Source organism: Puma concolor, chromosome E1 (assembly GCF_028749965.1).
Source record: "Puma concolor isolate L17-30 chromosome E1, mPumCon1.1.hap2, whole genome shotgun sequence".
NCBI lineage: Eukaryota > Metazoa > Chordata > Mammalia > Carnivora > Felidae > Puma > Puma concolor.
Genome location: NC_141680.1, coordinates 61,954,502 through 61,982,043, shown reverse-complemented (window position 1 = coordinate 61,982,043; position 27,542 = coordinate 61,954,502). Strand labels below are relative to the sequence as shown.

Here is a 27,542-nt window from a genome sequence, read left to right as displayed (position 1 = left end):
ATGGAGGAAAACAAAATGAACAGATTTCAATTCAAACATGTCAATTATTACACTAACTATAAAAAGACTAGATACTTCAATTGAAGTCAATGATTTCCAGACTGGATTTAAAAACAAAAGTCAGCTATGTCCTAAAAAAGTGTGTGTGGGGGGGGGGGAATACACACCTTAAATAAATATATATAAACATTCAGAAACACATATATTAGGATACCTGCTTAAATATAGATACGGATGAGGGGCACCTGGGTGGCTCAGTCGGTTAAGCGGCCGATTTCAGCTCAGGTCATGATCTCGCGGTCCGTGAGTTCGAGCCCCGCGTCGGGCTCTGTGCTGACAGCCCGGAGCCTGGAGCCTGTTTCAGATTCTGTGTCTCCCTCTCTCTGACCCCCACCCCCGTTCATGCTCTGTCTCTCTCTATCTCAAAAATAAATAAGACGATAAAAAATTTTTTTTAAATATAGATACGGATGAAAAACATACACTCCTGCAAACATGAATCAACTATCCCGCAAAGTGGACTTTATGGCAGAGGCATTATTGGAGATGGAGAGACGTTTTTCAACGATAAAAGTTTCAATTCATTCCACCAGGAAGGGGGAGTCAGTTACGGCTAATTTGTCCTTCTGCAGTTCTGAAGGGCAAAGCATGCGGTCAAAAGGGGGAACAGGCTTTAAATTTAGAGTAAAATGGCCATGAATTGTCAAAATTAGTTTTTGAAGGAGAGGAGGGAGTTGAGTTGCATGTATCAGCAACTTCTCTAGGAACGCAGCAGGTTATAGGGAACCCTAACAGTGTCAGGGAATGGCAGAGGAAGGCTGTGGGACTACAGACAGAAAGGGACGACCTCGGTAGCACTAAGGACAACCCAAAAGCTGGACAAGTAGAGACCACTGTGTCAAGTCTCCAGTGAACACGACAGACTTCCAGACTTGCACGCACGACCCCCAGTAAGAAATGCGTTATGCACGGTGACGCCACGTGCACTCATAGACAACCACGGGTAAATGTACACACTCAATACAACCAAAGAACATTCGTGTCACTAGGAAAACACTGATATCTTCTCTCCATTTCTCTTTTTAACAGAGGCTGTGGCCCACCAGACTGGTTTCACCACTAATAAACCATGACCCGCGGTTTTAAAAAACACTGACTTCATGAAGCTCTTGTTAATTTCTCCAGGAGGGCATTGGCTCAGGGTTATCAAAAATGTTGATGGCCAACATAGCTCTCGAGGGACGTCAGAGATTAGAAAACCACATGGTTCTACCTCTAAATAGCTGGCTGATTTTTTTTTTTTTAACCCACACAGGCAGCTTGTTTTCTCATGATTTTTCAAACTCTGTACTGAGTCTCCAAATCAGATCATTTATGCACGCAGTGCTGCTATCCTCGGCCCCCTTTCGTTCTGCACTTAATAGCTCCCACAGATTAGAAAACTGCTAATCTTTACTTGGGAAGCAACTGGCATTGATGAAAAATGTATTTTCAGATTCCAGAGGAAAAGGAGTGATGTTTTCCGTGGCGCAGTGCTGAGCAGGAGTTAATACAACACTGGAGATGATCTACCTTTCACTGAATTTATTACAGAATGATAAACTACCGCCCATCCCTGGAGCAGCCAACAACAGCACCAAGTACTGGGACGCGTCCCTCTGGAGGCTGCAGACAAAAATCAAAGGGAGACATGGGATCAAAGAGAGGAAAAAAGCAGTTTCCCATTTGCTTATTCAACATGTTTATCTCACACAATGAAAACAGATTGTTTTTTATTAAGTAGTGCAGATCCAAAACCCGTAAGAAATAAACCTGAGCCTAAGTTTATTTTTGAAGCTCTTCTGGAAAAGCTGATTTTCTTTGGACTTCCCACTGCCAAGACTGATCTTCAGAGGAACTCTTTCCTGAGAGCTACAGACGCGGGACCAGTGTCTAAGCTGAGTTCTCTGGGAAGCTGCTAAGAAGACTGTCGTGCTCGGGAAAAGCAGCCTTTTTTTTTTTTTTTTTAAATTAAGGTTTTCTTTATTTATTTTGAGAGAGAGAAAATATGAGTACAAGCAGGGGAGGGGCAGAGAGCAGGGGTGGGGGAGGGGAGAGAATCCCAAGCAGGCTCCATGCTGTCAGTGCAGAGCCTGATCTGATGCGGGGCTTGAACCTGTAACTGTGACTTCATGACCTGACCCGAAATCAAGAGTAGGACGCTTAACTGACTGAGCCACCCGAGTGCCCCAGGAAAGGCGGCTTCTAAACTGACAGAATTCAGGGGACAGAATTCACACAAATTCCCTCCTGATCCAGACAAATCCTAAGGAACACTTGCCTCTGAGCCAGATGAATCCTGGGGAACCCTTCCTCCCTGATCCTAATGAATCCCAGGGAGCACTTCCCTCCTGATCCAAATGAAATCCAGGGAACGCACGCCCCTGATCCAGATGGATCCTGGGGGGCACTCTCCCCTTGAGGCACTCAGTCACTTGGTCTCTCCAGATGTCTCTTCCGGAACATGCTGAGGCATCCTCACCGGTGAGCTTCTTTGTAAAAATCTGGTCTACAGGTCTACAGAAGGGGAAAGAGAGGCGATGGGTGTGGGGTGGAGGGGTGGGCCTTGCCTCCTCAGCATGTAACACATCTGCTGTTTAACAGAGATTGCTACCAGCCTCCCCCGGTGGGTCCTTAGCTGGCCAGAACCTTTCCAGTCCACGTGGGGACCGAAACGCCAAGGTTGCTCCAAGCTGGTGCTCGGAAGGACTACCGGGTGGCTCGGTCAGTTGAGCGTCTGGCTCTTGGTTTCGGCTCAGGTCATGGTCTCACAGTTTGTGGGTTCAAGCCCCACATGGGGCTCTGCAGCTGGCAGTGTGGAGCCTGCTTGGGATTCTCCCTCTCTCCTTCTCTCCCTCTCTCTCTTTCCCTGTCTCTCTCTGTCCCTGCCCGGCTCAAGCTGTCTCTGTCTCTCTCAAAATAAATAAATGTAAAAAAAAAAAAAAGAATTTTTTTTTTTTTTTAAATTCTGTCTCTTTCTGTTTGTTAAACAAATAAAAGTCTCCAACACACAAACCAGTTGTGTTTGTTGTTCTTGGAACTTCTAGGCCGTTTTCCTCTCAGGTTTCCTGGCAGAGGTGTTCCAGCTCCTCCCCCTCCCCCTTCCCCTCCCCCTTCCAGGAACCTGTGCCCCGGCCGAGCTGACCGGTCACTTCTTCCACACGACAGACATCCCCTCATTTCATTTTGACCATGTCTAATCTGCCCTCGGAGACCAGAAACCTTGACACATACAACTCATGCCACCTCCTTAGTAAGACCTTTCCTGATATGTCCCTAACCAAACCGAACCTTTCCTGCCTCTGAAACACCTGCGCATGAACCTGTGGGACATTAGGCAATTCTTCAACATCACGCGCAGTCCAGAGACAAGGGACAGACCTGGGTGTATTCGTCAGGCTCTGCCACTTGTAGCTGTGTGACTGCCGGCTGGTTACTTGACCTCCCTGAGACTCTGTCTCCTGCTCTATACCGCCTACCTCTACGGCGAGACGGAAAAGTGGAATGAATTAACACATGACAAGTTAGCACAGACCCTGGAACACAGCAAGTGCCCAGGAAATACAGCTGCTCCCTATATCTTTATCACAAAAAATCCCAGAAGTTTTAAAGTAAATTAAATCCAAGATGTTGGAACTGCCCCAATAAACTGAACTCCTAAGATTAATATAAAAAACCACGGTAATTTTACGAACGTGCCACATGTTCATGTTTGGGACTTAAAGGTGGCCTCAGAGAGAATATGTGCACTTCCTGTATCTGAGAAGAGCTTACACGTGAGGCCTACGTGCGACGAGGAGACAAAGACCCAGAGAAAGCACAGGGGAAAGGCTCTGACAGGACTCTGGGGAGGCACACAGTGGCCAGTGGGCACAGGAGACGATGCTCGCCGTGACGAGCCCCCAGTGAGACACCTGTCACAACCACCGCGTCACGCCCACGACCATGGCGACGGTCGCGGGCCAATGGCGATGAACGCGGCGGGGACAGTCGTGTGCTGATGGGGACGCAGGTGGTACAGCCGCTCCGGGAGACGGCGTGGCAATTTCTCAGAAGTTAAACACGAAGGCACCGCGCGCCCCGACCAACACGCATGTGCACACGAAGGCTGGCACCGGGCGCTCGCAGCAAGCCCGTCCCCCGCGGCCAGTGAATGACGACGGGGACGCAGACGGACAGGCCAGTAATGGGGGGGGGGGCTACTCAGCAATGAAGAGAGCAGCACGGAAGCACCCCACAACACGAATGAACTTTGGAAACATGCTAAGCGGGGAGAACAAGAAAAAAAAAACCCCGCCGGACCCAAAAGACCACGTTGTAGGATTCCATTCCTAGCAAATGTCCGGAAGAGACGAATCCACAGGGACAGAAGGACTCGTGGTGTCGGGAGCGGGGGCAGGGGTGGAATTAGCCGTGGGCGGCACGAGGGGTGTCACGAGAGCGACGGGAATCCAGCTACTGTGGTGACGGTGGCTCGGGTTGGCGGACTTACTGGAGCCCATCGAACACGTAGATGGGTCTGTAAATAACACCCAGTAAAGCTGCAAACAGAGAAGGAGCAACCCTCCAAAGCCTTCCTTGGTTATATAAACGATGCTACAGAAAACACCACTGCTCGCGTTTTCCTTCCCTTGTGAAACGTCATGCTTTCTGCACGGACTCGATGCAGAGGCAGGAGGGGACCGAACCGTTTACTGTCGTGTGTCTTCGTCCTGAATCAAACTAAATTAAAATTCTACCTTTTGGATGCAGAATTCTCTCCCTTCCCCTTCCCCTTTCGCTCCCCTAATAAATCAATGAGTTTTTTCCACTGGGAAAGCCAGTGATTTCTCGCTTCTCCCCACGTGACGGAGTGCTGTGTGGGCGGGAGGTGCGTCGTGAGCCTCGCTTCCCGTGGCCCGGCTCCCAGGGGGGCGGCTCTGACCCCGAGGGCCACTTCACTGCGCTAAGACCGCCGTCTCTGAAGCTTCCGCCGGTGGCCCTGGGGCTGGCACCTGGCACCCTGCAGAAACGTGTCACACGCAGCGGCAATGTCACGACTCCCGAACGATCTGAAGACACTCACGTGTCGTCCAGAGTCTCCTCCCCTGCGGGTCCCCGAAGGTGCCCCTCGCCCGATGCGCCATTCTGCGCCCTGCCGCATCCCCGAGGCATCCCTCCTCTGGGACCCTTCTGGTTCGGGAGCAGTTACTCGGAAGAGCTGACGCAAATCAAGCTCAGTTTGCTACAACCCTGACTGTCCCCACACGGGCTGGCGTTCTGTCGAGTCTCCCCAATTCCGCGCTCGTACGTGTGAGTTCTTCGGACACCGTGAGGTTAATACACGGAGTTCTGTGTTCTGGTATTGGGTCCACGAGCAAATTCTCTCACTACCTCACATGACAGTGTTGCTTTTGTCTACCCGAGTTTCCGAAGGCTTCTCCGTCGTTTTCCCGTACTTTCTGCAGTTGCTAGGGCGGGAGCACAGTGCTGTCACGAAGACGGGGGGGGGGGTCACAGCGGTGGCTGGCGTCACAGGCCGCACAGGCTCCTGCTACCTGTGGGAGGAGGAGGAGCCTCCCAGAAGCCCCAGGTGTCCCTGCAGAAGGCCGGGCTGACCGCCTTCCTCAGGGAAAAGCAGCGACAGCCCTCCCCGCGGCTCTGTGCCACCGGCTCCCTCTGCCGGACGCTGCGGTGAAGGCAGACTCAGGAGCCCGCGTCACCTGTGCTCCTCGCCCAGACCCAGCGGCCCCTCCCCTCGGAAGCCAGCCCGGCTCCTGCTCCTCCTGCTCCACCGGGTGGGCCCAGGTCTCCAGATCGCGAGGGCCCCCCCCCCGCTCACCGAACCACCACCCGCTCACGGGCGTCCACTGACTGCCCACGGCACGCTGGCCTCGCAGGGGAGGAGGCCGACCTCTAGCCGGGCGTCCGACCCTCGGCTCCGAGTACGCGACCCGCGGGCTGGTGAGCCCAGGCCGTCCTTGTGAACGGTTCCACAGACGGTGCCCGGAGCTGCCCGGTCGCACGGTGACCTCTCGTGTCGAGCTGCCAGCCGGCACGGGGCAGGAGGCATCTCCTCGCAGCCACGCGGCACCCCGGAAGTGAGGCCGGGGCAATCCGGGCCCACCGCCACGCCTCGGTCGCATCTGACACAGCGATCTGGGCCCGGCTCGGAGAGGCGGCTCGAGCGGGGCGGGTACATTCTGAGCACTGACCCTGTGAAACCCTCTTTCCGAGCTCAGATCGTCCGGTGCAGCTCTGAGGCTGGTGTCCTCGGGTCAGGGAGGGCAGGCACGTCCTCCACGCAGGCAACAGGGGGCAGGGACCCCAGGACTCAGGGCGGATGTGGGCTCTGCCACCCGCGAGTGACCCCCAGCGAGTCCCCTGTCCACCCGCCAGTGACCCTAAGTCCCCTGTCCATCTGCGAGTGACCCCCAGTAAGTCCCCATATCCCTTACTCTCGGCGTCCAGTGTCTGACCCCGTGGACTACACCCGCCAGGGCGTCTCACACGTCCAGGCAGAGCAAGGCCCGCGGAGGTGTCGCTGGTTCCCAGCGGGCTGGCCGTGTGGTGCCCAGTCCTGTGTCAGGGGCGCACCTCCGGGAGAGCTGCTTAGCGTCACTGCGCCCCCCTCTGCCCGATGCCACGGCGCCAGCGGCTGCGAGAGTGGGGCCTCGAGCGGCCAGCCCTCAGAGGAAGGCTGACGGGAAGATCGGGCGAGGGAAGGACGGGAGTGTGCCCGCCCGGACACGGGCAGAAACGGCCCGGGAGCTGGCTCGGGCACGTTGGGCAGAAGCCCACGCCTCCCCTTCCATGCCCTCCGGCCCCACGCGGCCGTGGCGACCGGTCAGGTCACCTGCCCGGCCCGCCGTGGCCCTGGACCTCGGCCGCGAGGGCCTCCGTTAGGCACGGGCGCATGTTTTGTTCAGGACGCTGGAGGGCACAGAGGCACAGGTGGGCGGGAGGGCCTTGAAAGGCGCCACGCTGTTTTGTCCGTTTTGATGACGAGGCCAGGGCGCTGGTGCCAGAGAGAAGGAAATGAGGCCCTGAGTGGCCAGTGCAGGTGCCCCAGGGAGGCCTGGGGCACTGCTCACGCTCCCCCCTTGGTGGCTCGGCACAAACTCATCCCAGGGCCCGGCCTCCGTCGGGCCGGCCAATCCCAACAGACAGGGAGGCGTGACGGGGTGTGCCCGCACACAGGGGACCCGGCGTCCCCGCTTCCCCTTACTGGCCTCAGAGGGCTCTGAGCGGGAGGCCCCAGCGGCGGTGCTCCGGGGCGCGGCTGACTCACGATGCTCCGGTGGGGGCGCGGGGGGCCTGCTGCTCTCTTAGCTCACAGTGTCCCCGCGTCCCCGCCAGCGACCCCCGCTCCGCCTCCAGATTAGCTTCCAGTGAGTCATTCCTCATCCCGCCCGTGACTGGCAGGCGTTCGTGAGTTACTGATTTTCCACCTCCACCAGCCGGCACGATATATTCACGTTGGAAAGAACGGTACTTTGTGAATGAAGACTGGTGTCTTTCGGTCGCTTTCCTTCCAGACACCATATACGTGCACGATTGCGACCTGATGGCCGAGAAAACTCTAATCGCGACCACCGAGCCCGCGCAGTGACCCTGCAGACCCTCTGCCCGTGGGGGCCTCGGAGGACGCTGGCTTGCAGGGTGACGGCATGGCTCGGCGCACGGGCTCCAGGCAGCCTGCCTGGCAAACCCCTGCTCCCACCCACCCCTGCGGAGAGACCCTGAGCAGATGACGTGCCCACCCTGTGCCTCAGTTTCCCCTCCTTAGAGCGTGGGCAGCACCAGCGACTCCTTTAGAGGGTTCTAGCAAGGACTGTGAGAGTCGACACACAGAGAGCCCTTGATATGGCACCTGGCACACAGCAAGTGCTCAATAAATGTTCCCTGCTATCCTTCCCGACTCTCAGCCAGAAGGACCACGGTTGCCTTGTGTTCCCAAGCAACAGCTCACGACATCCTCTTACACCCTCCACCCCCTGCCCCCCCACAGGGCGCGGCCAAGACCGGGGCTCTTACACATGGAGATTGCAGCAAAGCTGACAAATCGCTCAAGGGGTCAGAGCAGAACCGCCCCCTGGATCCAGGCTTTGGCCTCAGCCTGGCGTCCCTGGGCTCGGCAGCGGCCACACGGCTGCACGTGCCCCAGGGGGGAGCGGGGCACGACAGCTCATTGTACCCTAGACACAGGGCTGTTAGCTCCCGAAAATATGCTGCTGACACAATAGATGTTAATTATGAATAATTTTCAGTGCGCTCTGTGCCTGCAGTGATCAGAATGCTAACTCACAGCCCCGCGGGTGAGGCTCACCGTCTCCCGGGCTCCCCCGTGCTTCCTGAGCGCCCTAACATTTCCAGTGTCGTTTAAGCGTTTCATTACTTGATCTCAGGGCTGAAAAATGTCCCTGAGTTTCCAGGCATGGATCTCATTGCCGCTCTCTCCGAGGACTCGGAATATAAATACGTGCCCCAGCGGCAGCGTGCTTATTTATCAGGCTGCCGGGTTCACGTAGATAATTAGAAACTGGGGGTGCTCAAGGAAGGTTCGCTCTAATTTACTTCCCGACACGGCAGCTTAATCAGAAAACAAATTCCTTCCCCAGCTTTAAAGATTGCTAAGTAATTATAAGACACACACACCGCCTGTATCCTCTCTCCGCTCTTGTGTTGAGACCCCCAACAACACATGTTCTGCACACCTGACAAAGGTGGCAGGGGCTGGGAAGGGTTAACCCTCGCTATCCAAGGGAGGCGTGTGCGGAGGAGGAGTCACGGTGGCAGCTGCTTGAAACAAACCACGTTTGTTACAGAATTACCATGCAGCAATTTGGCGACACCTGTCCATCTCCCCAGGGATGGCAAAGAGGACCACGACACGACGACACAACAGGGTTCAGGCCGGGTTTCTGACTCGCGGCGGCAGGGGAAGGCGCTGCCCCCGCCCCCAGGAAGGTGCTAGCAAGGTGAGGCTCACCGCCCCCACCAGCCTCCACGCCCGCCGCCTGGGGGCCTGTGACATGGGAGTCACCCGCCGTCCAGCTTATTATCAGGAGGGAAGAATTAATCCTCTGATTATAGAGAGGAAAATCTTAAATTTCAAATTTAGTGGCAGGGCAGGACATCGGCTGAGCTCAGAGCCTAATAAGCTGTGGCCCTGGAGACCTCCCCTCACTCAGAGCCACCCACGGAGGAAGGACAGCTTCCAGGGGACGGCAGGCGAGGGCGTGTGGGCGTGGGACACGTACGTCAGGCGTGGCCGCTCACCGGACCTGTGTCAGGAAGATCCTTCAGAGCAAGGGCACCGGGAGGGAAGCAGGGGGCAGAGACGGATGCTATTCTTATTTTTTGTAGGTCATTAAACTAAGGAAATAAAAACCCAGTAACTCAGGCCCGTTTTCTCCATTTCACCTCTGTGTCACGACGTGTCACTCTCGTCGGAGGGGTGTAGTGACCAGGGTCACGGTCACACTCCGAGGTGACAGGTTCTCGAGTACAGGCACTGCCCCGCGGCGAGGGGAAACGAGAGAGTAAGACCGGACGCACAACGAAAGGGCTCAGAATCCTTAAAAAGCAAGATCGATGCCAAGCTCCGGCCCGGCGGACCTCATGTCTGCGTGTGGCCAGGAGTTCCACGGCCACGGCACGGTCCACGTGGCTCATGCCGTCTGCCACAACACTCTGCAGAGCCTACGACTTTGTTCAGAACGCGCTGCCGACGAGTGACCGAAACGGCACCAAGGGGCTGAGAAACAGCCGACTCCTGGTTGCTGGTACGAGGGTCACGAAAAGAAGTCGTCTCACCGACTGACCGGGGCCGTGATCGGGTCACCCGGCGAGCTGCACTGGACGCCCACGCTGAGGGCCTCACAGCGAGGCGGGTGACGGCCACACACGTCCCACGCGGGGGCGACGGGGACGGGGTCGGCTACGTAACCACCCCAGGGAGCCCCAGCGACGGATACCCCCCGCCAGCTTGCGCGCGGACGTGACCCCGGGGCCCCGGAGCCCCACGGTCTCGGGGGGAGAGCCGGCCACGGGAAGTGCCGCCCAGCCGGCCGCCCGGCTCTCCGAGGTCTCGCCAGCCACCACCCCACCAGCGTCGGCAACAGTGTGTAACCGTCTTATTACGGTTTCTCACACTCCTCGGAACTCATGTGTCTTGGGAGGCCCGGGTGGTTCAGGCAGTCAAGCGTCCAGCTCTCGATTTCGGCTCAGGTCACGATCTCGTGGTTTATGAGGGCTCAAGCCCTGCCTCCGGCCCTGCGCTGGCTACGCGGGGCCTGCCTGGGATTCTCTCTCTCTCTCTCTCTCTCTCTGTCAAAGTAAAGAAACTTCAAAGAAACTTAAAAAATTAAAATCTGTATGTTTGAAACATTCCGTGTCTTCTCCAAATACAAGCTACTTATAAGTGAAAACAACACACTGACTTCGGGTCCCAGCCGAGGTTGAGGCTGGTGCACAGACGGTGTCCGTGTCCCCACGCTGCTTGGTCATGTGGTCGGGAAGGCTCACGTGGGGTGGACGTATGTCACAGGATGCCTCCCGACGGCCCTCGACCCCCAGACTGTCTGAGGCAGGGGGTCCACACCCAACCCAGAGTTGGATCGATGTCTGTGAGCCGACCCGCTGACCCACCCAGGCGAGTAGGAGCGGTGAATTCACCGTCCGCTACTCCATTTTAGGAAGGTTTTGAAAAATATGACAGCCCCACCCCCCCAAATCAGCTGTCGCCCCAGGAGCATGGGGTTTTCATGCCTGGAACGCTGGAAAGAAGGAACGTGGCTGTAGGTCTCGCCCTTAGAGACCAATCTCTGGGCTTCTGTGTCAGGGTGGTGACAACAACGCTCACCCCGGGCATACTGGTGACAACTTCGCCCTAGAATGTGATGGGGAGAGCTCGTCCTCAGGCACAGTGGCCCTGTGGCACATCGAGGCCGGCGGGAACGGCGCACGGGGGCCCGGCTGGGCTGCGGCTTCCGGAATGACCAGACTGGCCAGGGGCCTGCCCAGCCTCTGTCTGCACCGCCAGGCCTGCCACAGGAGAGGCAGCCCCACGTGTGCGTGTTCGGAAATGCCCATCTTCTGTCCGCTCCAAGACCCGGTTCTGTTTTCTGTAGTCTCTCACATCTCGATGAAAGGATTTCACCTCGTACTTGAATTAAAACACAACACAACAAAACAGAAGCTCGCTCTGAATCTGGACTGGTTTTCAGCTGTATGACCGCAGACCACGTCTCTTCACGTCCTAAGGGCTCCGGGGTGGAGAGTGGAGACAGGCAGACTGCGCGAGAAAAGGCGCTCTGGCAGGAGAGCACCACATGGGGCGTGATGAGGCACTTGGCACGTCGAGGGTGAGCTCCAGGTCAAGCGTCCCATGACGGTGGGACTCGCGCACAGGAAGGGCCTCCGAATGGCCGAAGGGCACCTGACGTGTCAGAAAGTGGCGACCACGCCAGCGCGTGGCCCACGCAGTGAACAGAGGGTAGCGCAGGTGTCTCTCGCCTGGCCCGGCCGCAGCACGGACCATTCGTGTTCAGCATCCCACATCGCATGCTCGGTTCTAAGCCACACACAGGACAGCCATGGGCACGGACATGTCCCGCTGACGTGTGGTCGATGCCGCCTCGGGTCAGCAGCCCCGCCGGCCCCCGGCCAGGGCAGTGGCGGGAGACGGACACAGCCCCAGAGGGGGAGAGCCATATGGCCCCTGTAACCAAGAGCTACGATTCATGAGAAAAACCGGAGACGCTTTTCCAGGAACATTCTCTGAATGTAGAATCCAGTCCAGGGACCTGGACGGCCCCATCAAACATAAACGTGCCACATTTCTGCCTAGGCTGGGAGCTGCAAACTCAAATCTGCTTATTGAAAATGCTTCTGATAGACTAAGCACCACTGGGGGGAAAAAAATCTAAAAATTAAAACAACAGGTTAACAGCATTTTCTTGTAAACGGAGAAACCTCTGAGGCAAAGCTGCAGAAGCTAAAAACCCGTTATTTCCTCGGAAATAGGTCCGGCGGCTGTGTCTCCTGGAGCCTCACGTCCAGGTATTTCCCCGGCGCTGCGGAATCCCGAAGTCTGGAACCCGTCCTGGCACAGCATAAACACAGCCCAACACTCACACGCAGCCTCGCCGTGGCCAGGTGACCACGGGGCGCAGCGTCTCAGGCGGGGAGAGGCCCGGTGCGCCTCCGCTCAACCACGCGGGGTTGTGTCCGGAGGGCAGTGACTCAGGCCCAAGCCCACGCACCACGAACAGTTGCTGCAGTGGAGGCCTGGTCTGCCCTCTCCCGTCCCCGCCACGACCCCCAAACGAAGCCCCGTCCTTGATGCCCCGGGGAAAAGTGAGGTTCGCTCTGGACGCACGCAGCCTGTCCCGGTCACTCCGGACATTGAGCTTGTCCGAAACCGGGATCACCTCTCCTCCATTGCACAGAGCTCCCCCAGTGTCACCAGCGGTAGCCACTGATCGTGACCAGGGTAGCCGCGTGAGAACACTCTCCTCCTGCAGGCTTTACCCGAAACCCAGATGATATCCAGAAACGCCGTGGCTCCCGGAAGGCGGGGCGAGGACCCGTGTTCGAGGGGCTGGGTTGGCGCCCAGGGAGAGCCGCCGTGGAGGCCGGAGGGCCATCCTGTGAGCCTCGCCCTCAGAGCCGCGGCCGACCGCTCCGGGTCCACGTTCCTTCTACCGCCCCCGGAGGCGCTCAGGAAGCAGCGTGGAAGGTGCTGCTGGCGACACTGACGATGCTTTTCTCCTTAAATTAAAAGAAAAAGAAAAACCACACATCCAGCCTGCCCACACTTAACCGACCGTGGAGCACCCCTCGGCACAGTAGGATGGGGAGGAGAGGGGAGCACGGTGCGTGCTGGCCTCCGGAAGCACGCCCACAGCGCGGGACGGATGTAAAACTAAGGCTTTCCATGGGGTGCCTGGGTGGCGCAGTCGGTTAAGCGTCCGACTTCAGCCAGGTCACGATCCATGAGTTCGAGCCCCGCGTCGGGCTCTGGGCTGATGGCTCAGAGCCTGGAGCCTGTTTCCGATTCTGTGTCTCCCTCTCTCTCTCTGCCCCTCCCCCGTTCATGCTCTGTCTCTCTCTGTCCCAAAAATAAATAAACATTGAAAAAAAAAATTAAAAAAAAAAACTAAGGCTTTCCGGGAAGGACGCTGGCGGTCACAAACCCTGACACCATGACTTCGGAAAATAACGCTCGACGAAAAATACCCAAATCTTCATGATTAAGGGTGTTCGCTTCCACTTTTCAACCCTCATTAGCCAGCCTGCATGAAGCGAGTGAAGCCTCCTTCCCAGGGAACAGCAGGCACGTCTCACAGAAGAAAAGCCACTTCTCTGAGTCCTGGTCTCAGATCCTTCTGCCCCGGCTCCTCCAGCCGGGCCGTGCCTGCCGGGCCTTCCCTGAGTCACCCCGACCTGTGCTCCCCTATGGAGTTCTGACTTCCCCACGTGACATGTCAATTTTATTAACCGTACTGTCGTAGAGTAAGCTGGCTTTTGTGGGCGTGCAGATCTGAGCGGCCACCCCCACAATCAGGGACGCCCAACATCCCATCACCCCACATTCCCTCACACTCCTAACCCTACAACCAGCGACCCGTTCTCCGACCCGATCGTTTTGTCTTTTCCAGATGGTCACGTGAATGGAATTAGACCAGGTGTCGCCCCCCCCCCCCGCCCCCGAGCTGCTGTTTGTGACCCCACAGTGCTTCTGGGGCCACCATGTGTCACGTATGAAATGTCCCCCCATTTCCTGCTGGCTGCGCCTGCTAGACGATGCACATTCTGCTCATTCCTTCACCCCCGAGGACGTCTGGTTGTTATCAGTTTGGGGCGATGACGGTAAGTCGCACAGATACTGGCATACGGGTTCCGTGCGGACAGTTTCGTTCCTACGGGACGGATTTCCGGGAGTGGGGCCCCGGACCCCGTGGGAGGCCCACCTACCGCACAGCGGCACCACCTCGCCTCCCGGAAGGGCACGTGGGATTTCCGGTCGTCCCGCACCCCCGCCAGCACCGCGTGTCGTCAGCCTTTTGTTTAACTAACCCTGTGGTTTCAATGTGTGTCTCCCTAACGGTTAACGGTTTCGAGCATCTTTGTGCGGGCTTCCTGGCCGTCCTTCAATTCTCTTTGGCAAAGTCTCTTTTCAGGTCCTTTGTCCAGTTTTGAGGTTTTTTTTTTTCTTACTTTTGTTTTGAGAGATCTTCATATACTCCGGATACAAGTCCCTTGTTGGCTGTGTGATTTGCAAACATTCTCCCCGAGTCGGCGGCTTGTCTCTCCACGGCCTGAGCTGTGTCTTCCAGGGAGTAAACATTTTAAATTTTTATGAGGTTGAGTTCAACAATTGTTTTCTTTTGTGGGTCGTCGCGGAGGGTGTCAAGCTGCCGCACACATTTTACGTCTGGGAGAGTGACAGGACGGGAGCTGGCTGTCCCGACGCAGTCTGGGTACAGGGAGGCCTGCCTGGAGGAAAAGCGTCCCTCCAGGGCCCAGTTGCCCCGCCGGCCGTGCCACGGGCTGGAAGACGCCAGCCAGGAGGCAGAGCTGAACTGAACGCCAGCTTCCTCCCGGTAAAAAAAAAAAGAGGTTCAACCCAGTAACTTAAGAAATTTGTATTTTTACTTTAGCGTTGGTAGCTCCTCTCCTCTGGAGAACTCAGAACATGCGATGCCCTTGCGTCCACGTGACTCATCTCGAGCGGAGTTTGCTCAAGAGCAGCCACGACCGTGCCGGGCGACGGGGACGGGACAGGGCGGTGCGCACGGGGCTCCCCGGCCGGAGGGCGCACGGGACACTGGCCACCACACAGAGACGTTGGGCGGCTGCCTCCCGCCCTGCCTGAGGGAGAGGAGCGCACGAGTCTGCCCCAGGCACAGGGGGGCAGGGAGGGAAACCAGCTCAGGAAAGCGTAAGCCGAGACCTCTCTGAACAGGCCACCGGAAGCAACCAACCCGTGATAAAACGTGACTGCTGAGAACTTGCCGGAAGCGGTCTGCATGTGGCAGCACGAGCTCGGGTACCGGCCCGCACCGCCCAGCCCACGTGTGCCACGGTGCGGCCCTCGCTTCCCGACCACGAGTGCGGGAGAGCCGGCAGGGACCGCACGGCACAGACTGGGAGAGGGGAGTGCACCGAGCAGACGAGCCGGCCCCGAGCACCATCACGACAGCCGGACATCACCGCCTCCCGCCAGGCTGCAGCCCTGCGCATGCGGGGAGAGCGGGTGCACTGAGCAGCTGTGACGGGACGACAGACACCGGCGCGCCCGTGTGCACAGCACTGTGCACGAGGCCCAGCCGCTCGCGCCCTCGCTGACCCCTGCGAACCGATGGCACCCTTCTGCGGTCCCCGCTCCGGGACCCTGTCCTGCCCGACGACGGGACACGTTTGGCTCTCCCACCTGTGGCCGCACCCCTGGTTCTCCTGCTCCGGTGACTCCAGCTCGCCCTCACCCTGCGCCCCTGCCGTGGCATCCCTAACGGAGGCTTCTGGGTCGCTGTCAGCCGTGGGCTGGTTTCGCAATAACCAAGACCTGCTCTTCAGCAGAACAGCTGCAGACCTTCCCGTCCGCCCTGATGGCGCCGAGCGGTGTTCCGCCGCCCCTGCCGCCATGATGGTCCTGCTCACTCACCCCTGCCGCCATGACCGTCCCGCTCGCTCACCCCTGACGCCATCACCGTCCTGCTCATTCACCCCTGCCCCCATGACCGTCCTGCTCACTCACCCCTGCCCCCATCACCGTCCTGCTCACTCACCCCTGCCCCCATCACCGTCCTGCTCACTCACCCCTGCCCCTATCACCGTCCTGCTCACTCACCCCTGCCTCCATCACCGTCCTGCTGACTCACTCCTGACGCCATCACCGTCCTGCTCACTCCCCCTGCCGCCATGACCGTGCTGCTCACTCACCCCTGCCCCCATCACCGTCCTGCTCACTCACCCCTGCCCCCATCACCGTCCTGCTCACTCACCCCTGACGCCATCACTGTTCTGCTCACTCACCCCTGCCCCCATCACCGTCCTGCTCACTCACCCCTGCCCCCATCACCGTCCTGCTGACTCACCCCTGACGCCATCACCTGTCCTGCTCACTCACCCCTGTCCCCAACACCGTCCTGCTCACTCACCTCTGCCGCCATCACTGTCCTGCTCACTTCCCCCTGCCGCCATCACCGTCCTGCTCACTCACCCCTTGCCGCCATCACCGTCCTGCTCACTCCCCCCTGCCGCCATCACCGTCCTGCTCACTTCCCCCTGCCGCCATCACCGTCCTGCTCACTCACCCCTTGCCGCCATCACCGTCCTGCTCACTCCCCCCTGCCGCCATCACCGTCCTGCTCACTCCCCCCTGCCGCCATGACCGTCCTGCTCACTCACCCTGCCCCCATCACCGTCCTGTTCGTGAACAAAGTTCCCAAAGGGAAGCAGGCCAGTCACATGCCCTTAGACACTCACTCAAAACCTACGAGGAGTAATTATATTCACTGAATTGTTTGCGGGCGTCCTAATTCTTCTCCACTTATGTTTATGTGCATCCTGCGTAGAAAATTCAGACGATGGGCAGGAAGCCACGCCCGCCCGCACAGCTGCTCCCCCAGACCCCGCACGGTGAGGGACTGTCTTACCTGGACTCCCGCCTGCAGACGGACATGCGGTCGTGAAAACGCCCTCAGCAGCCTCCTGTGCACACTGCTCACTTGCTTTTCTGCCCACAGAGCTGGGCACACTGTGCCGGTTCGAGTGGCACTGCCGTGGCCTTTCTGCTGCCACAGAGTGCCCGCGATCCCCGGCAGGACCGCGCCCTTCGTGTCCCTGACGTGGACGTTTACACCTAACACTCCTGTCTGTTTCCCCTGACACGCAGGCAAGTAGTTTTCCAGGAGAAAAACCCAGAGGTATATTTGCCTTTCCTGCCTGACTTAATTAAACTCAGGCCCTCGCCGTTCTCGCACACGCTTTTCTCTATCAGGACTCAGAGAACTATTATCTTGTAGTTAATTCTGGAAGAAACGGTGTCCAGAGTGGAAGGTTTCAGCACAACCAGTAGGTGAATCAGGACGAGCCAAGGTGAGTCGACACACACACGCACGCGCAGAGCAGACACAAGAGTGTCCACGACAGGAGGCAGACGGGCCGCCGTCGACCGGGAAGGGCAGGGAGAGGCCACACGACCGGGGCGCGCCCGCCTGGACCTCGGCCTTTCCCGAGACAGCACACAGGATGGGGGCGCCGGAGTTCAGCACGTGAAAGGGGGGCTGAGGGACAGGGGGTCAGCGCTAGGCCATGACCTCACTAACCCACTTGGGGAGCAGAGAGACCTCTGGGAGCAGCCTCTGCTTTGGCGTTGTGTTGGGAGTATCCGCAAGTGTTCACGTGGATTCCGCTTTTCTTCCGTGGCGGCCCCACACTTAGTCGTGTGCTACGCCGACCACCAGTGCCACCGTCGGCACACGGCCCTCCCCGAGGGACAGACGTCCGCACCCGCAGGCTGACAGCAAGCACCTCCGAGAACCCCGCGGGCCCCAGAGCCGCACAGCGCCAATATCTTACTTACTTTTCTATTAAATCCAGTGTGACCCCGGGCACCAGACTCACGCACTTCTGCATGCAAAACCTGCAGAGAGAGGAGAGACAGTCAGTCACAGCGCAGGGACAGAGGACACGGAGTCCCATCACGGGGACATTTAACGAGAAGTACCATGGGCCCCCAATAAGCACGGGGATAAAGGGGGAGGCTGAAAATATAAACCCGGATTTTCTTAATTCTGGACCTTTCAGATTTACGAAGAAATCCTCACTGCCCCCTCCCCCACCATCAGCGGAAGGAGAGAAACAGGATGCGGGGGCCAGGTGAGACAGGAAAGGAGGCATCCACCCAAATAGTGGACAGACCGGGTTCCCCTTCCTTTTCTCCTTGGTAAGAAAGCAAGCTGGGGAGAGTGCCGGAAGGAGTGCGAGTGATCTCCGGACACCCCAGAGAAAAACGTGGGAGGAGACACAGAAAAGCGAATTCAATCATATCACTTTGTTGCCATGAACTCGAGCGTCACAGTGAGACTGGACCCCGCAGGCCCCGTCTGCCGTGCGTGCACCAACGGTGGGGGGGGGGGGGGCAGGGGGCAGGGAGCCACCCTTCCTGCCTCCTGTCCCGGCCACTGGCACCCAGCAGGGCAGAAGCAACACTGAGTAACAAGGGCAACCCTTGCAGCGCTTAGTGGGAGACACGGGAAACGCCTGTTTTACAAGTTAAGCTCAAATGGGCCCCCAACAAGCCGAGCAGACAAATGGCAAACACACACAGCTCCAAGAAGCATTTCTGTGCATCACTAGCTGCACACGAGACGTGGGGGAAGGTCGGAGAGCAGTGGGCCCACGGGGAGGGACGGGCCCCAGGGCCAGGCAGACGAGGCCTGACACGTCCGAGGTGGCCGGGTGGGAAGGGCGAGAGGGAGACAGGGAGGGTCGGAGAGCAGCAGGGACGGAGGCTGGGAGGACACACGGCTCCCGAGGGCGGCGTCCAGGGTGGGGGCATGTGCAGTCGGCTGCCGGGGACCCCTGGGCACCTCTGGGGGCCGAGCCTCGCCCGCCAGCATTCAGGAAGTCGTTCTCCTGGTAGTGGCTGTCGTAGCCGGTGTTGTCCCGTTCAGAGGGAAGCAGCACAAGTGAGGGTCTCTGCCTGGCGGCGAGGGCGGCCCCTCCCACGGGCACAAAGGGCTCGCGGCCCAGATGCTCCATCCGCCGGCCAGTTCCATTCCACGCAAATCCTGTTTCCTCGGCTTCCGATGGCTCTGCCCGCACCCCCAGGCACCACCGCCCCCGCTGGCAGGTTCAGAGCAGTCAGGATCTCTCGTCGTGGGACAGAAAGGATCTTCGGGAAAGACGTCTTCGTTCTCATCCTGGGTCCTATGCAAACCGTGCCAATCTGTTGTTTGTCTTTTTACCTACAATGTACTTATTGATTGGCACTTCTGGATTCCGGTGATGACAGAATAATTTGTATCCCGCTAGTCCTTTTATCAATAATGGTAGTCAGTTCTGGACAAAATGCAAAACACAGCCACGTAAAGGCACCAAGAAGCGAACAGATACAGACAGAAAGGGAAGGGATGTGACCCTCGACGGAGCAAGTCTGGGTGAGTCTGCTCCACCCGGAGAGCCCCGCGGGCACAGCCCAAGCCACGCAGCACGCGGGGGCCACGCTCAGGGGAGAAGCAGCCGCCTCGGCTGAGCAGTGTCTCGGAGCCCCTGGCTGACCCCTGCCCCAGACACGCGTGGGGCGGGACTCCAAGGGGCCCCGGGGGGACAGCGGTCGAAAGGACAGACGGAGATTTCGACAGCGCCCGCCGGCGTGCACACAGGCAGGGAGCGCCGGCACGCCACATGAAAGGGCCGGCTTCACACCTGGACTTCCCACAGGACTCCCGGGGAGGCGATCATGTTCCAGGATTCAGAGCCACATCCCAGCACCAAGAGCAAAGCCAAAGGAGACCAGTCCTACCACCAAGAGACCACAGGATCACGCAAACGGCCCGCGAGCAGAGAGCCAGATGCTCCTCAGAGGTTCCTAACCGTGGCGCCCACGACGGAGTATCCTACCTAGAATTTGGAGAAAAAACAGGCCACAGAACCAGACTCACGGTTGGCCAGCTTCTGGAGTTAGCACACAAAGACTTTGAAATTGTAAAAAACAACTTAAGCGTCGTCTGGGAAGCATTTTAATACACCTGCTGAAAACACGAAGTTCTACTAAGCAGAAAATTAAGCACAGGGACACCACGCCTGAAAAGGTTCACGCTGTGGTTCTTCGTGGGAGCGCGGCGTGGACGGATCCGTCACGGAGGCGCCACGAGTGTTACCTTGGCCAATGACACCGAGGCCCTTTGCGCCAGAACCGTCGACCACTTGCTTCTTTTTCACACTGTTCTCTCCTGCCCTGTGTGGTACTGTTGCTGGCCCACGGAAGGCCAAAGAGCAGGCAAAATCAGGGGCGGTGACGATGGTCAGAAGCCCTAAGGTCAGACGCCAGTGATTCTAAAACACAGCCGGTGGTGCCGTTCAGTGCGCGACGGAGCTCAGAAACGGGCTCGGGCCATTTGTGACGCCTCTTTGTCAGGCGCGCCAATCCCAGACCGTCGGCGAGTCCTGTCTGCTCTGCTAGTTGCACAGCACCTGACCCGACCCCTGCTCACCTCCTACCCTCTGACCTCCCAGGCCAGGGTGTCCGGCCAGGCACTAGGACGCTTGGGGCCGGATCATTCTTTGTCAGCAGGCGGCGTCCTCACCACGGCCCACGAGATGCCAGCAGCACCCGGGCCCCAACCGTGACAACTGAAGACGTCTCCCACTGTTGCCGAATGGGCCCTGGGGGGCAGAACCACCACGGCTGGGGGCCACAGCCCCAGGCCAGGCACCCGTATCTCACACATTTTCCAGACCAGTCTCTCTGCGTCTACTCTTGCCTGCCCTCCCCACCCCTCTACCCAGCAGCCCGAGCAAGCCTTCTAGGAGGGAACGTGAAGAAGAAACGTTGAAGTAAGTCGTTTCACCTGCTTCACAGCCCTCCAGAGGCTTCCTGCCCCTCAGAATAAAAGGCAAAGTCCTCACAGAGACCCACCGAGGAAGGTCCCACGGGACGCGGCTCCCGGCCACTGCTCTGACTTGAGCTCCCCGCGCTCACCCTTGCTCACCCGGCTCCATTCACCCTGACATGTCCTGTTCCTCCAACACACCAGGCAGAGACCCGCCTCAGGGCCTTTGCACTCGTGGTTCCCAAGGCCTGCCGCATGCTTGGCCCGGAAAACTGTGAGATTTACTCCTTTTTTTATCTAGATCTTGACCTCCGCTCTCTACCCCTTCACTCTGCTTTTTAACACCGGTATTTCTCACTCCCTGATGTTGTATTAGATAGCTGTTTACAGCTCACCTTTACTGCAGAAGGTAAGTTTGGGGAGTAAAAGGACTTGTGTCACCCTGTTCATCAGTACGTCCCAGTGCTTGATGGTGCCCAACACGTAGTTCTGATAACCGACAAATACACGTGAGCACCTGAACACGGCAGGAGACTGATTTGGTGGTTTTCATGGATTTCTAGCATTTCACCGATATTCTGCTCTTCCTGTCACTCGTGAAAGCAGGTAGCCTCCAGAGTCTATGCAGAACAAATTCATTAATATTAAAAAAGAAATAAAGACAAAACCTAGTTCTGTAACCTCAAGAAGTATCGTGTAAGTGCTTGGTGTTGTTTCTGAGAATGGGAACACAGTAAATATTTTTCTAACTAAAATAAAAACCAACAAAAGAGAACGTGTATTTGCCATAAAAAAAAAAAAAACATAAAAATACAGCAAATTGCAAGTGAAAATTACCCCAAATCCTAAGGTAATTGCTAACATTTTCACTTTTGCCTTTTGCAAAAAATCGAATCCTGATTTAGTTCGTCGTAGGACGACAGGAAATCACGGTCACTGTGAAGTCCCAAACAGCGCAGACGTGCGTGACGGGCGTGCGAAGCCTGTGGTCCGGCCCCCACCCTCCTGCACAGACGTGGCCACCGTTAACACTGGTTCCACCCTGCTCTTCCAGACCGTGCCCAGCCTGTGCACGCAACCGGTGTCTACGACTGGGCTCGTTTCCTTCTAGCAGAGAATATTGTCATACACATGACAGCTATTAAAAACATTTGTCCCCTAATATTCTCAAACCTTCAGCAAAGTTGGAAGAATCTGCCAGGAAGTGCCTGGGGTCCAGCATTAGCGTCTGATGTCATCACATCTCTGTCTCTCCCTCGGTTGATTCACTTTACTTTCGGGGCAGGCACCGCACCCCTCCCCCCTCTGCACTCTTCGGCACGCACGCCTAAATCCCCAGATCTGCTCGGTGCTTTCGCCGCTGATGCTAATGTAAGATCACACACGATGAGAGCACACCTCTTACTGCACATTCACGGAATTTTGACAAAGGCATACACCTGCGTTTTTTCAGTAAATACGGTAAGTCCTGTAAATCTCAACGATCTTCATAATAACGTTTTCTCTTCTCTAGTTCTATTGTAAGAATACCACATATAGTACACACACAAAATATGTTTTGATGAGCTGTTATCGGGAAGGTCTCCTACGGAGACCACTACCAACATCCCAGAAACTTCCCTCCGGCCTTCCCGGGCAATTCCCACTTCTTCCCACTGCCCACAGAGACAAACCTTGCTCGGATTCTCCCAGTGACTTACTCACAAGCGTCCGGTGTGTACTTTTATACCAGGCCCTTTTCAGCCAGCGTGACTTTGAGGTTTATCCGTGGTCTTGTCTGGATCATGAGTTTATTCTGCTTTGCCGCTAACTGGTGTCCCATCATCCCATCACTGGAATAGACCGCAGGTTACCAGGCTGTTCCCTAACCTGCCCTTGTGTGTCTTGGGACGGTATGAAAGCCGACACGTAGAACATCACCTTCTTCAACGTCTGAATGAACCCTGTTTGTATGAACACTGAGTCTGTTGTCCTCAGGACGCATTCTTAGAAGCAAACCTGCCTGATGAATGGGTGCACTTGTGCTGAATTACTCCCCATTGTGTGAAGGCTTTCCAGACAGGAAGACTCATTTACTGTCATATCAAGGCTGAACGTGCTCAGTTTCTCACTTCCTGCGAATACAGGGTTTATCACCATAAAAAACAAAACACACGTCTGCCCAACTGATAAGTGACAGATCATGCCAATGTCTTTGATTAATATTGAGGTTTAATGCCGGTTAATAATTTTTTAATTGTTTTTCTTTTGCTTGTTGCCTGTTCATGCCCTTTGCACTTTTGTATCGAGGTACTCATCATTTTACTGATCTTTGTGTTTCCTACATTAAAAGAATCAACCTTTTGTTATACGCTGCACAATCTTCCCTCATTTATAAACGTACAGTTGACCCAAAACCAACACAGGGGCGAGGGGCACCACCTCTCCCGTAGACAAAAATCCACGTGGAACCTTGGACTCCCTGAAACTTAGCTACTAATTTAGCCTGCTGCTGACTGGACGCCTTACCGATAACAGTTAACTGAAACATATTTTGTACGCGTATCACATATGGCATTCTTACAATAAAGCAAACTAGAGACGAGAAAATGTTGTTATGAAAATCGCAAGAAAAAGTGCATTTACAGCACGTACTGTATTTATCGAAAACAGTCTGCATGTAAGTGGACCCGTGCAGTTCATACCCGAGTCGCTCAAAGGCCGACCGTATTTTGAATTTTGTTTTCTTTGCCATACAAAACTTAAGATTTGTGTTTGATAAAATCTATCACTCCCTTTATGGCTTTTTAATTCTCCCAGCTGATATTCTTCCTAGCACTTTTTTGAGTTTTCTTTTTCACATTTAAATCTTCATTATGTTTGGAATTTTTTTATTAAGAAAGGGGGATTAAAGATTTTCAAATGGTAAGCCACGTGCCCCGGATACTAGATGCTGAGTGATTTATTCTTTTTCTAAATTACAAATTCCGACACATACAGATTCTGTTTCTGGAGCTCTCTATTCTGTCCCACTGACTCGAATGTCCACTCTTATTCTGACTGTACCTTGAAGTGGCACTGATAACTGGTAGGATGAGGTTTCTTTCAGAAATCTGTTTTCTTCTCTTTTTTAAAAAATTTCACGGCTATTCTCAAACATTTATTCTTCCAGCTGACCTTTAAAATCAATTTGTCAACACTGTGCTAAATTTATGGTTTAATTTATGGAGAATTTATGTCCTTAATTTACTGGGTCTCACCCTGTAATGGTGTGGCCACCTCCTCCCTTTATCAAACTGTGTTTCGTTTCGATCAGTCAAGTTTTATGGGATTTTCTATACACACATGCGGTGTTCTGGGCCAGCTCATTCTTGTCATTGTCTGTTGCTGTCACTGCCGTGAATCAGATTTCCTTTCCTTCCCAGGATTTCCTTGCTGGCTATATTTTTAATATATAAAAAAGGTAACACGTTGCAAACAATTATCGTGAAGTCTATCATATGTGAAAAGCATGAGACACAGAAGTGAGTTTAAGCAATAATAATGTAAATGCAACCACTGCCCAGGTAAAGAAATGGTGCAGCCCCACACCCACAGGACCGTGGGGACCCCAGGCACCTGCCGCGCCCCCTCAGAGTCAGGGCTTGCCCGTGGTGCTTGGCCAGCGGCCGGCCACTGCTAATCGTTTTCCAAAGCATTTTTTTTTTTTTTTTGCAAAGCTGAAATTCAGATCACACGTAAATAATGCAAATGTGCCTTCTCTTTAGAAGACGTACACCTTTCATTTTGATTTCTCATCTGATTGCGATATAGAGTAGCACTTCCGGAACGGTTTGTTGAATGAATTAGAGTCAGCACAACACACCCTTCTCCTGGTGCTACTCACACTGATGGAGACGCGGAGTGACGGTGGCAGCTGGTGTGGAAGAGATTTCTCTCATGTGAAGGAAGCAGCCTTCTACTTTTATTACAAGTTTTTATTAAAATTCATTTTTAATTTGATCAAATAACTTTCCTACTTGCACCTATTAAGATGATGAATTATATTAATAGGTGGCCTAATAGAAAGCAATCAGAGCAGTCCCGGGATGGAGCTCACGTGGCCAAACTTTATTGTTCTCTTACTGTCTGTAGGCTCCTAGTTGCTAATGGTTTATTTTGAACTCAACTGTAGCAGCTCTGAGTGTGTGCGTGTGTGTGCGTGTGCGCGTGTGCATGCCTGCCTGTGTCTCTGTATTGCTCTGTGTCTCTGTGCGTGCACAGGGAGTCGTGGTAACCTCTGGAAAAGCGCGTGCCGTGGTGAAGTGCACAGTGAGCTCACACTCCACTGTATTAAGATCTCTCTCCCGGGTTTCTAGAATCATCATCTGTATGCTGAATCTTCATTCTCTTATTTGTTGTGCTTCTCATTTTTTATTGCTTTCCATTTCCTGGAACACCTACTCACTGGTAACGGATTTTAAGGTCACTTAAATTTTGGAATTAAATTTTATTTCTTAAATCTCTTCCTTCTCTTTGCTGGTTCTCTTTTATTTTGTCATCTTAATATTTATCTCTTTTTTTTTTTAATTTTTTCTACTGAGACTGTTTTTACATCATTTCACCGCAGGCACAAAGCAGCTGCTGTGTCCTCTGCCCAGGCACAGGAGAGCCTCTGCTTATTCACAAGGACCCTTCTGGCCACAGCCGAGGCTACGCTGACAAGGGGACTCAGGGGGGGGGGCCGCTCACCAGAAAGAGCAAACACTGGACAGAAGGTGGGCACCTTCAGCACTCCGGGAGGCGGGCAGGGGGCTGGAGACCGAGCTCGGTAAAACCTCTTGAACCAGGAGGTGTGGAGAGCTTCCCAGTTCAGGAAGACACCGGCACTGCCTGGAGGGGGCGCACCTCCCCCCTCCAACGCCCCCAGGCGGGAGCCCCTCTAGAAGCCGCTCCTATGCCTGGTGGCAGCTGGGGGACAGAGGACGGCCCTGGCAGGCTGCTACTCAAGTCTCACTTGCACTATGTTCCCACCGAGGTTGTGCTCGGCAAGAGAGACCGGCTGGGAGCTCTCTTCCACAGGCGGCACCGGGCGCCTCCCGGAGCCCACGAATGACATGCCCAGAAGCTTCCCCAGACCGGACTGTGTTCACGGAGGCCTCCCCAGCGTGAAGCGCTCCCAGAAGACGTCGGCTTGGAATACTCCCTTCTTAAAAGGAACTTGGGGAGACAACTCAAAGGGGCGATAAACACACTTCAAGTAAAACAAGGAAATTCTTTGGCATTTCATTTACTCCAGCAGGTTTCAAAAAACAAACCCCCACTTGAAACCAGTGTGTCAATTACCTGGAATTTGTAACTAAATTAAAAGCCTGCGGTTTGGTATCGTTAGGTCCTAATTTGCTAACTTTAAATAGCTGCCCCTTCTAACGATGCCTCGCAGCATACTCTCCGGAGGGGCGTCCAGCCCGGAATGAGGACACGACTCAAGGGCTCAGGAGCTCGCTATTTCGGGGCCGCCCCGCCTCAGGAGCCAGCCAGCTCAAAGAAAAGCCGATGATCCCATCGGTCAGAGGAGGACAGACACCCCTTCATCTGCGCTTTCTTCCGTGCGAGGCAGCGAGCTGACCCCGTCTGTCTCCGGGCCACAGCCCCAGGGCCGGGCGCTGGCGGGTGTCCCTGGGGCCCCAATAGCACCTGCCTGGAGCGTGAGCCTGGACACCTGTGGACAGGTTTTTCAAGGGAATGGTGTGAGCTTCGTGACAGTTCTGTCCTTTTAGTTCAGAAGAGATTAAAATGTCTTTTAAAAAATGCATGTTGAAGTATCGGGGGGTTAATATCAGAATGTCTATAATTTACTTAAATTAGGCATATAAACAACACAACGAAGCAAACAGATGTAAAAGAGGGGTGATGAGTACACAGGGGTTCATCTTACTACTCTCTCAACCGTTTGTTAGAACGGCTGGAAACATCCCACGATAAAGAGTAAACAGGGACGAAGAGACAGACGGACTCGGTCCAGACGTTCCTGTGTTGATGAGCCAATGTCAGGAAAACATTTAAGGGAAATATGTACGTTTTTCAAACGTCAGTCGTCTGTTTCCACTTTTGAAGACTGTCGACACTTCCAGGGAGGCCCCAGCCTCTCCCACCACTGCGCTAATGTGCTCTTTCCTACAAAGCAAGCCTCTTCCTTCAGGTGGCTCTCATGGCCCACAGCCAACGAAGGAGGCCTCGAACACCTGGCCAGCCCTGCCGGCCTGTTCCCACAGAGGCCGCCTGGTAAAGTAGGATCCGGCTTGTTCGAGGCCACTTCAGACTCTCCAGCCTCCTCGGCCCGGTGCAGACCCTGGCTGAGAAGGGAAAAGAACACGGCCTCCTGCCAGGGAGGAGAGGTGAGCAAACCCCAACCCTCCCCGAGGAAGCCCAGCCGGGTCAGGAAGGCGCAGCTTTGCAGGGCGGGGACTCCTCCTGTGACAGGCGCGTGGCGCTCCGGCCTGCTCACCCAGGACCCCGCGAGAGCCCCCCCTGCAGTCTGACTTAGCAGGCTTCTTCCGGCACCATTAAAAATCAGCCAGTGGTGGGGCGCCTGGGTGGCTCAGTCGGTTAAGCGTCCGACTTTGGCTCAGGTCATGATCTCACGGTCCCTGAGTTCGAGCCCCGCGTCGGGCTCTGTGCTGACAGCTCGGAGCCTGGAGCCTGCTTCGGATTCTGGGTCTCCCTCTCTCTCTGACCCTCCCCTGTTCATGCTCTGTCTCTCTCTGTCTCAAAAATAAATAAACATTAAAAAAATTTTTTTTTTTTTTTAATCAGCCAGTGGTGCAGAGAAAGGGGGCAGGGGGCAGTGGCTGAGGCTGTGACCCCAAGGGAGCCCCGGCGCTCGAGCACCAGGACAAAGTGGTGCTCAGGGGCAGAGAGGGAAGGCTCACCCCTAAATATACACCTGTTTATACTCACAGGTGGCAGCCGGCCTCCATCCGTCTTTGTCTAGGA

At 55.6% G+C, this 27,542-nt stretch overlaps 1 protein-coding gene across 4 annotated transcripts in view; it reads right to left on the bottom strand.

Moving 5' to 3' along the window:
- RPTOR (regulatory associated protein of MTOR complex 1) overlaps positions 1 to 27,542 on the bottom strand; it is a 335,760-nt gene that overhangs the window by 118,422 nt on the left and 189,796 nt on the right. For all 4 annotated transcript variants that reach the window (XM_086685560.1, XM_086685561.1, XM_086685563.1 and 1 more), the window contains one exon: positions 17,615 to 17,674. In XM_086685560.1, the coding sequence (XP_086541686.1) occupies positions 17,615 to 17,674 (60 nt within the window). The remainder of the gene's footprint in view (positions 1 to 17,614; positions 17,675 to 27,542) is intronic.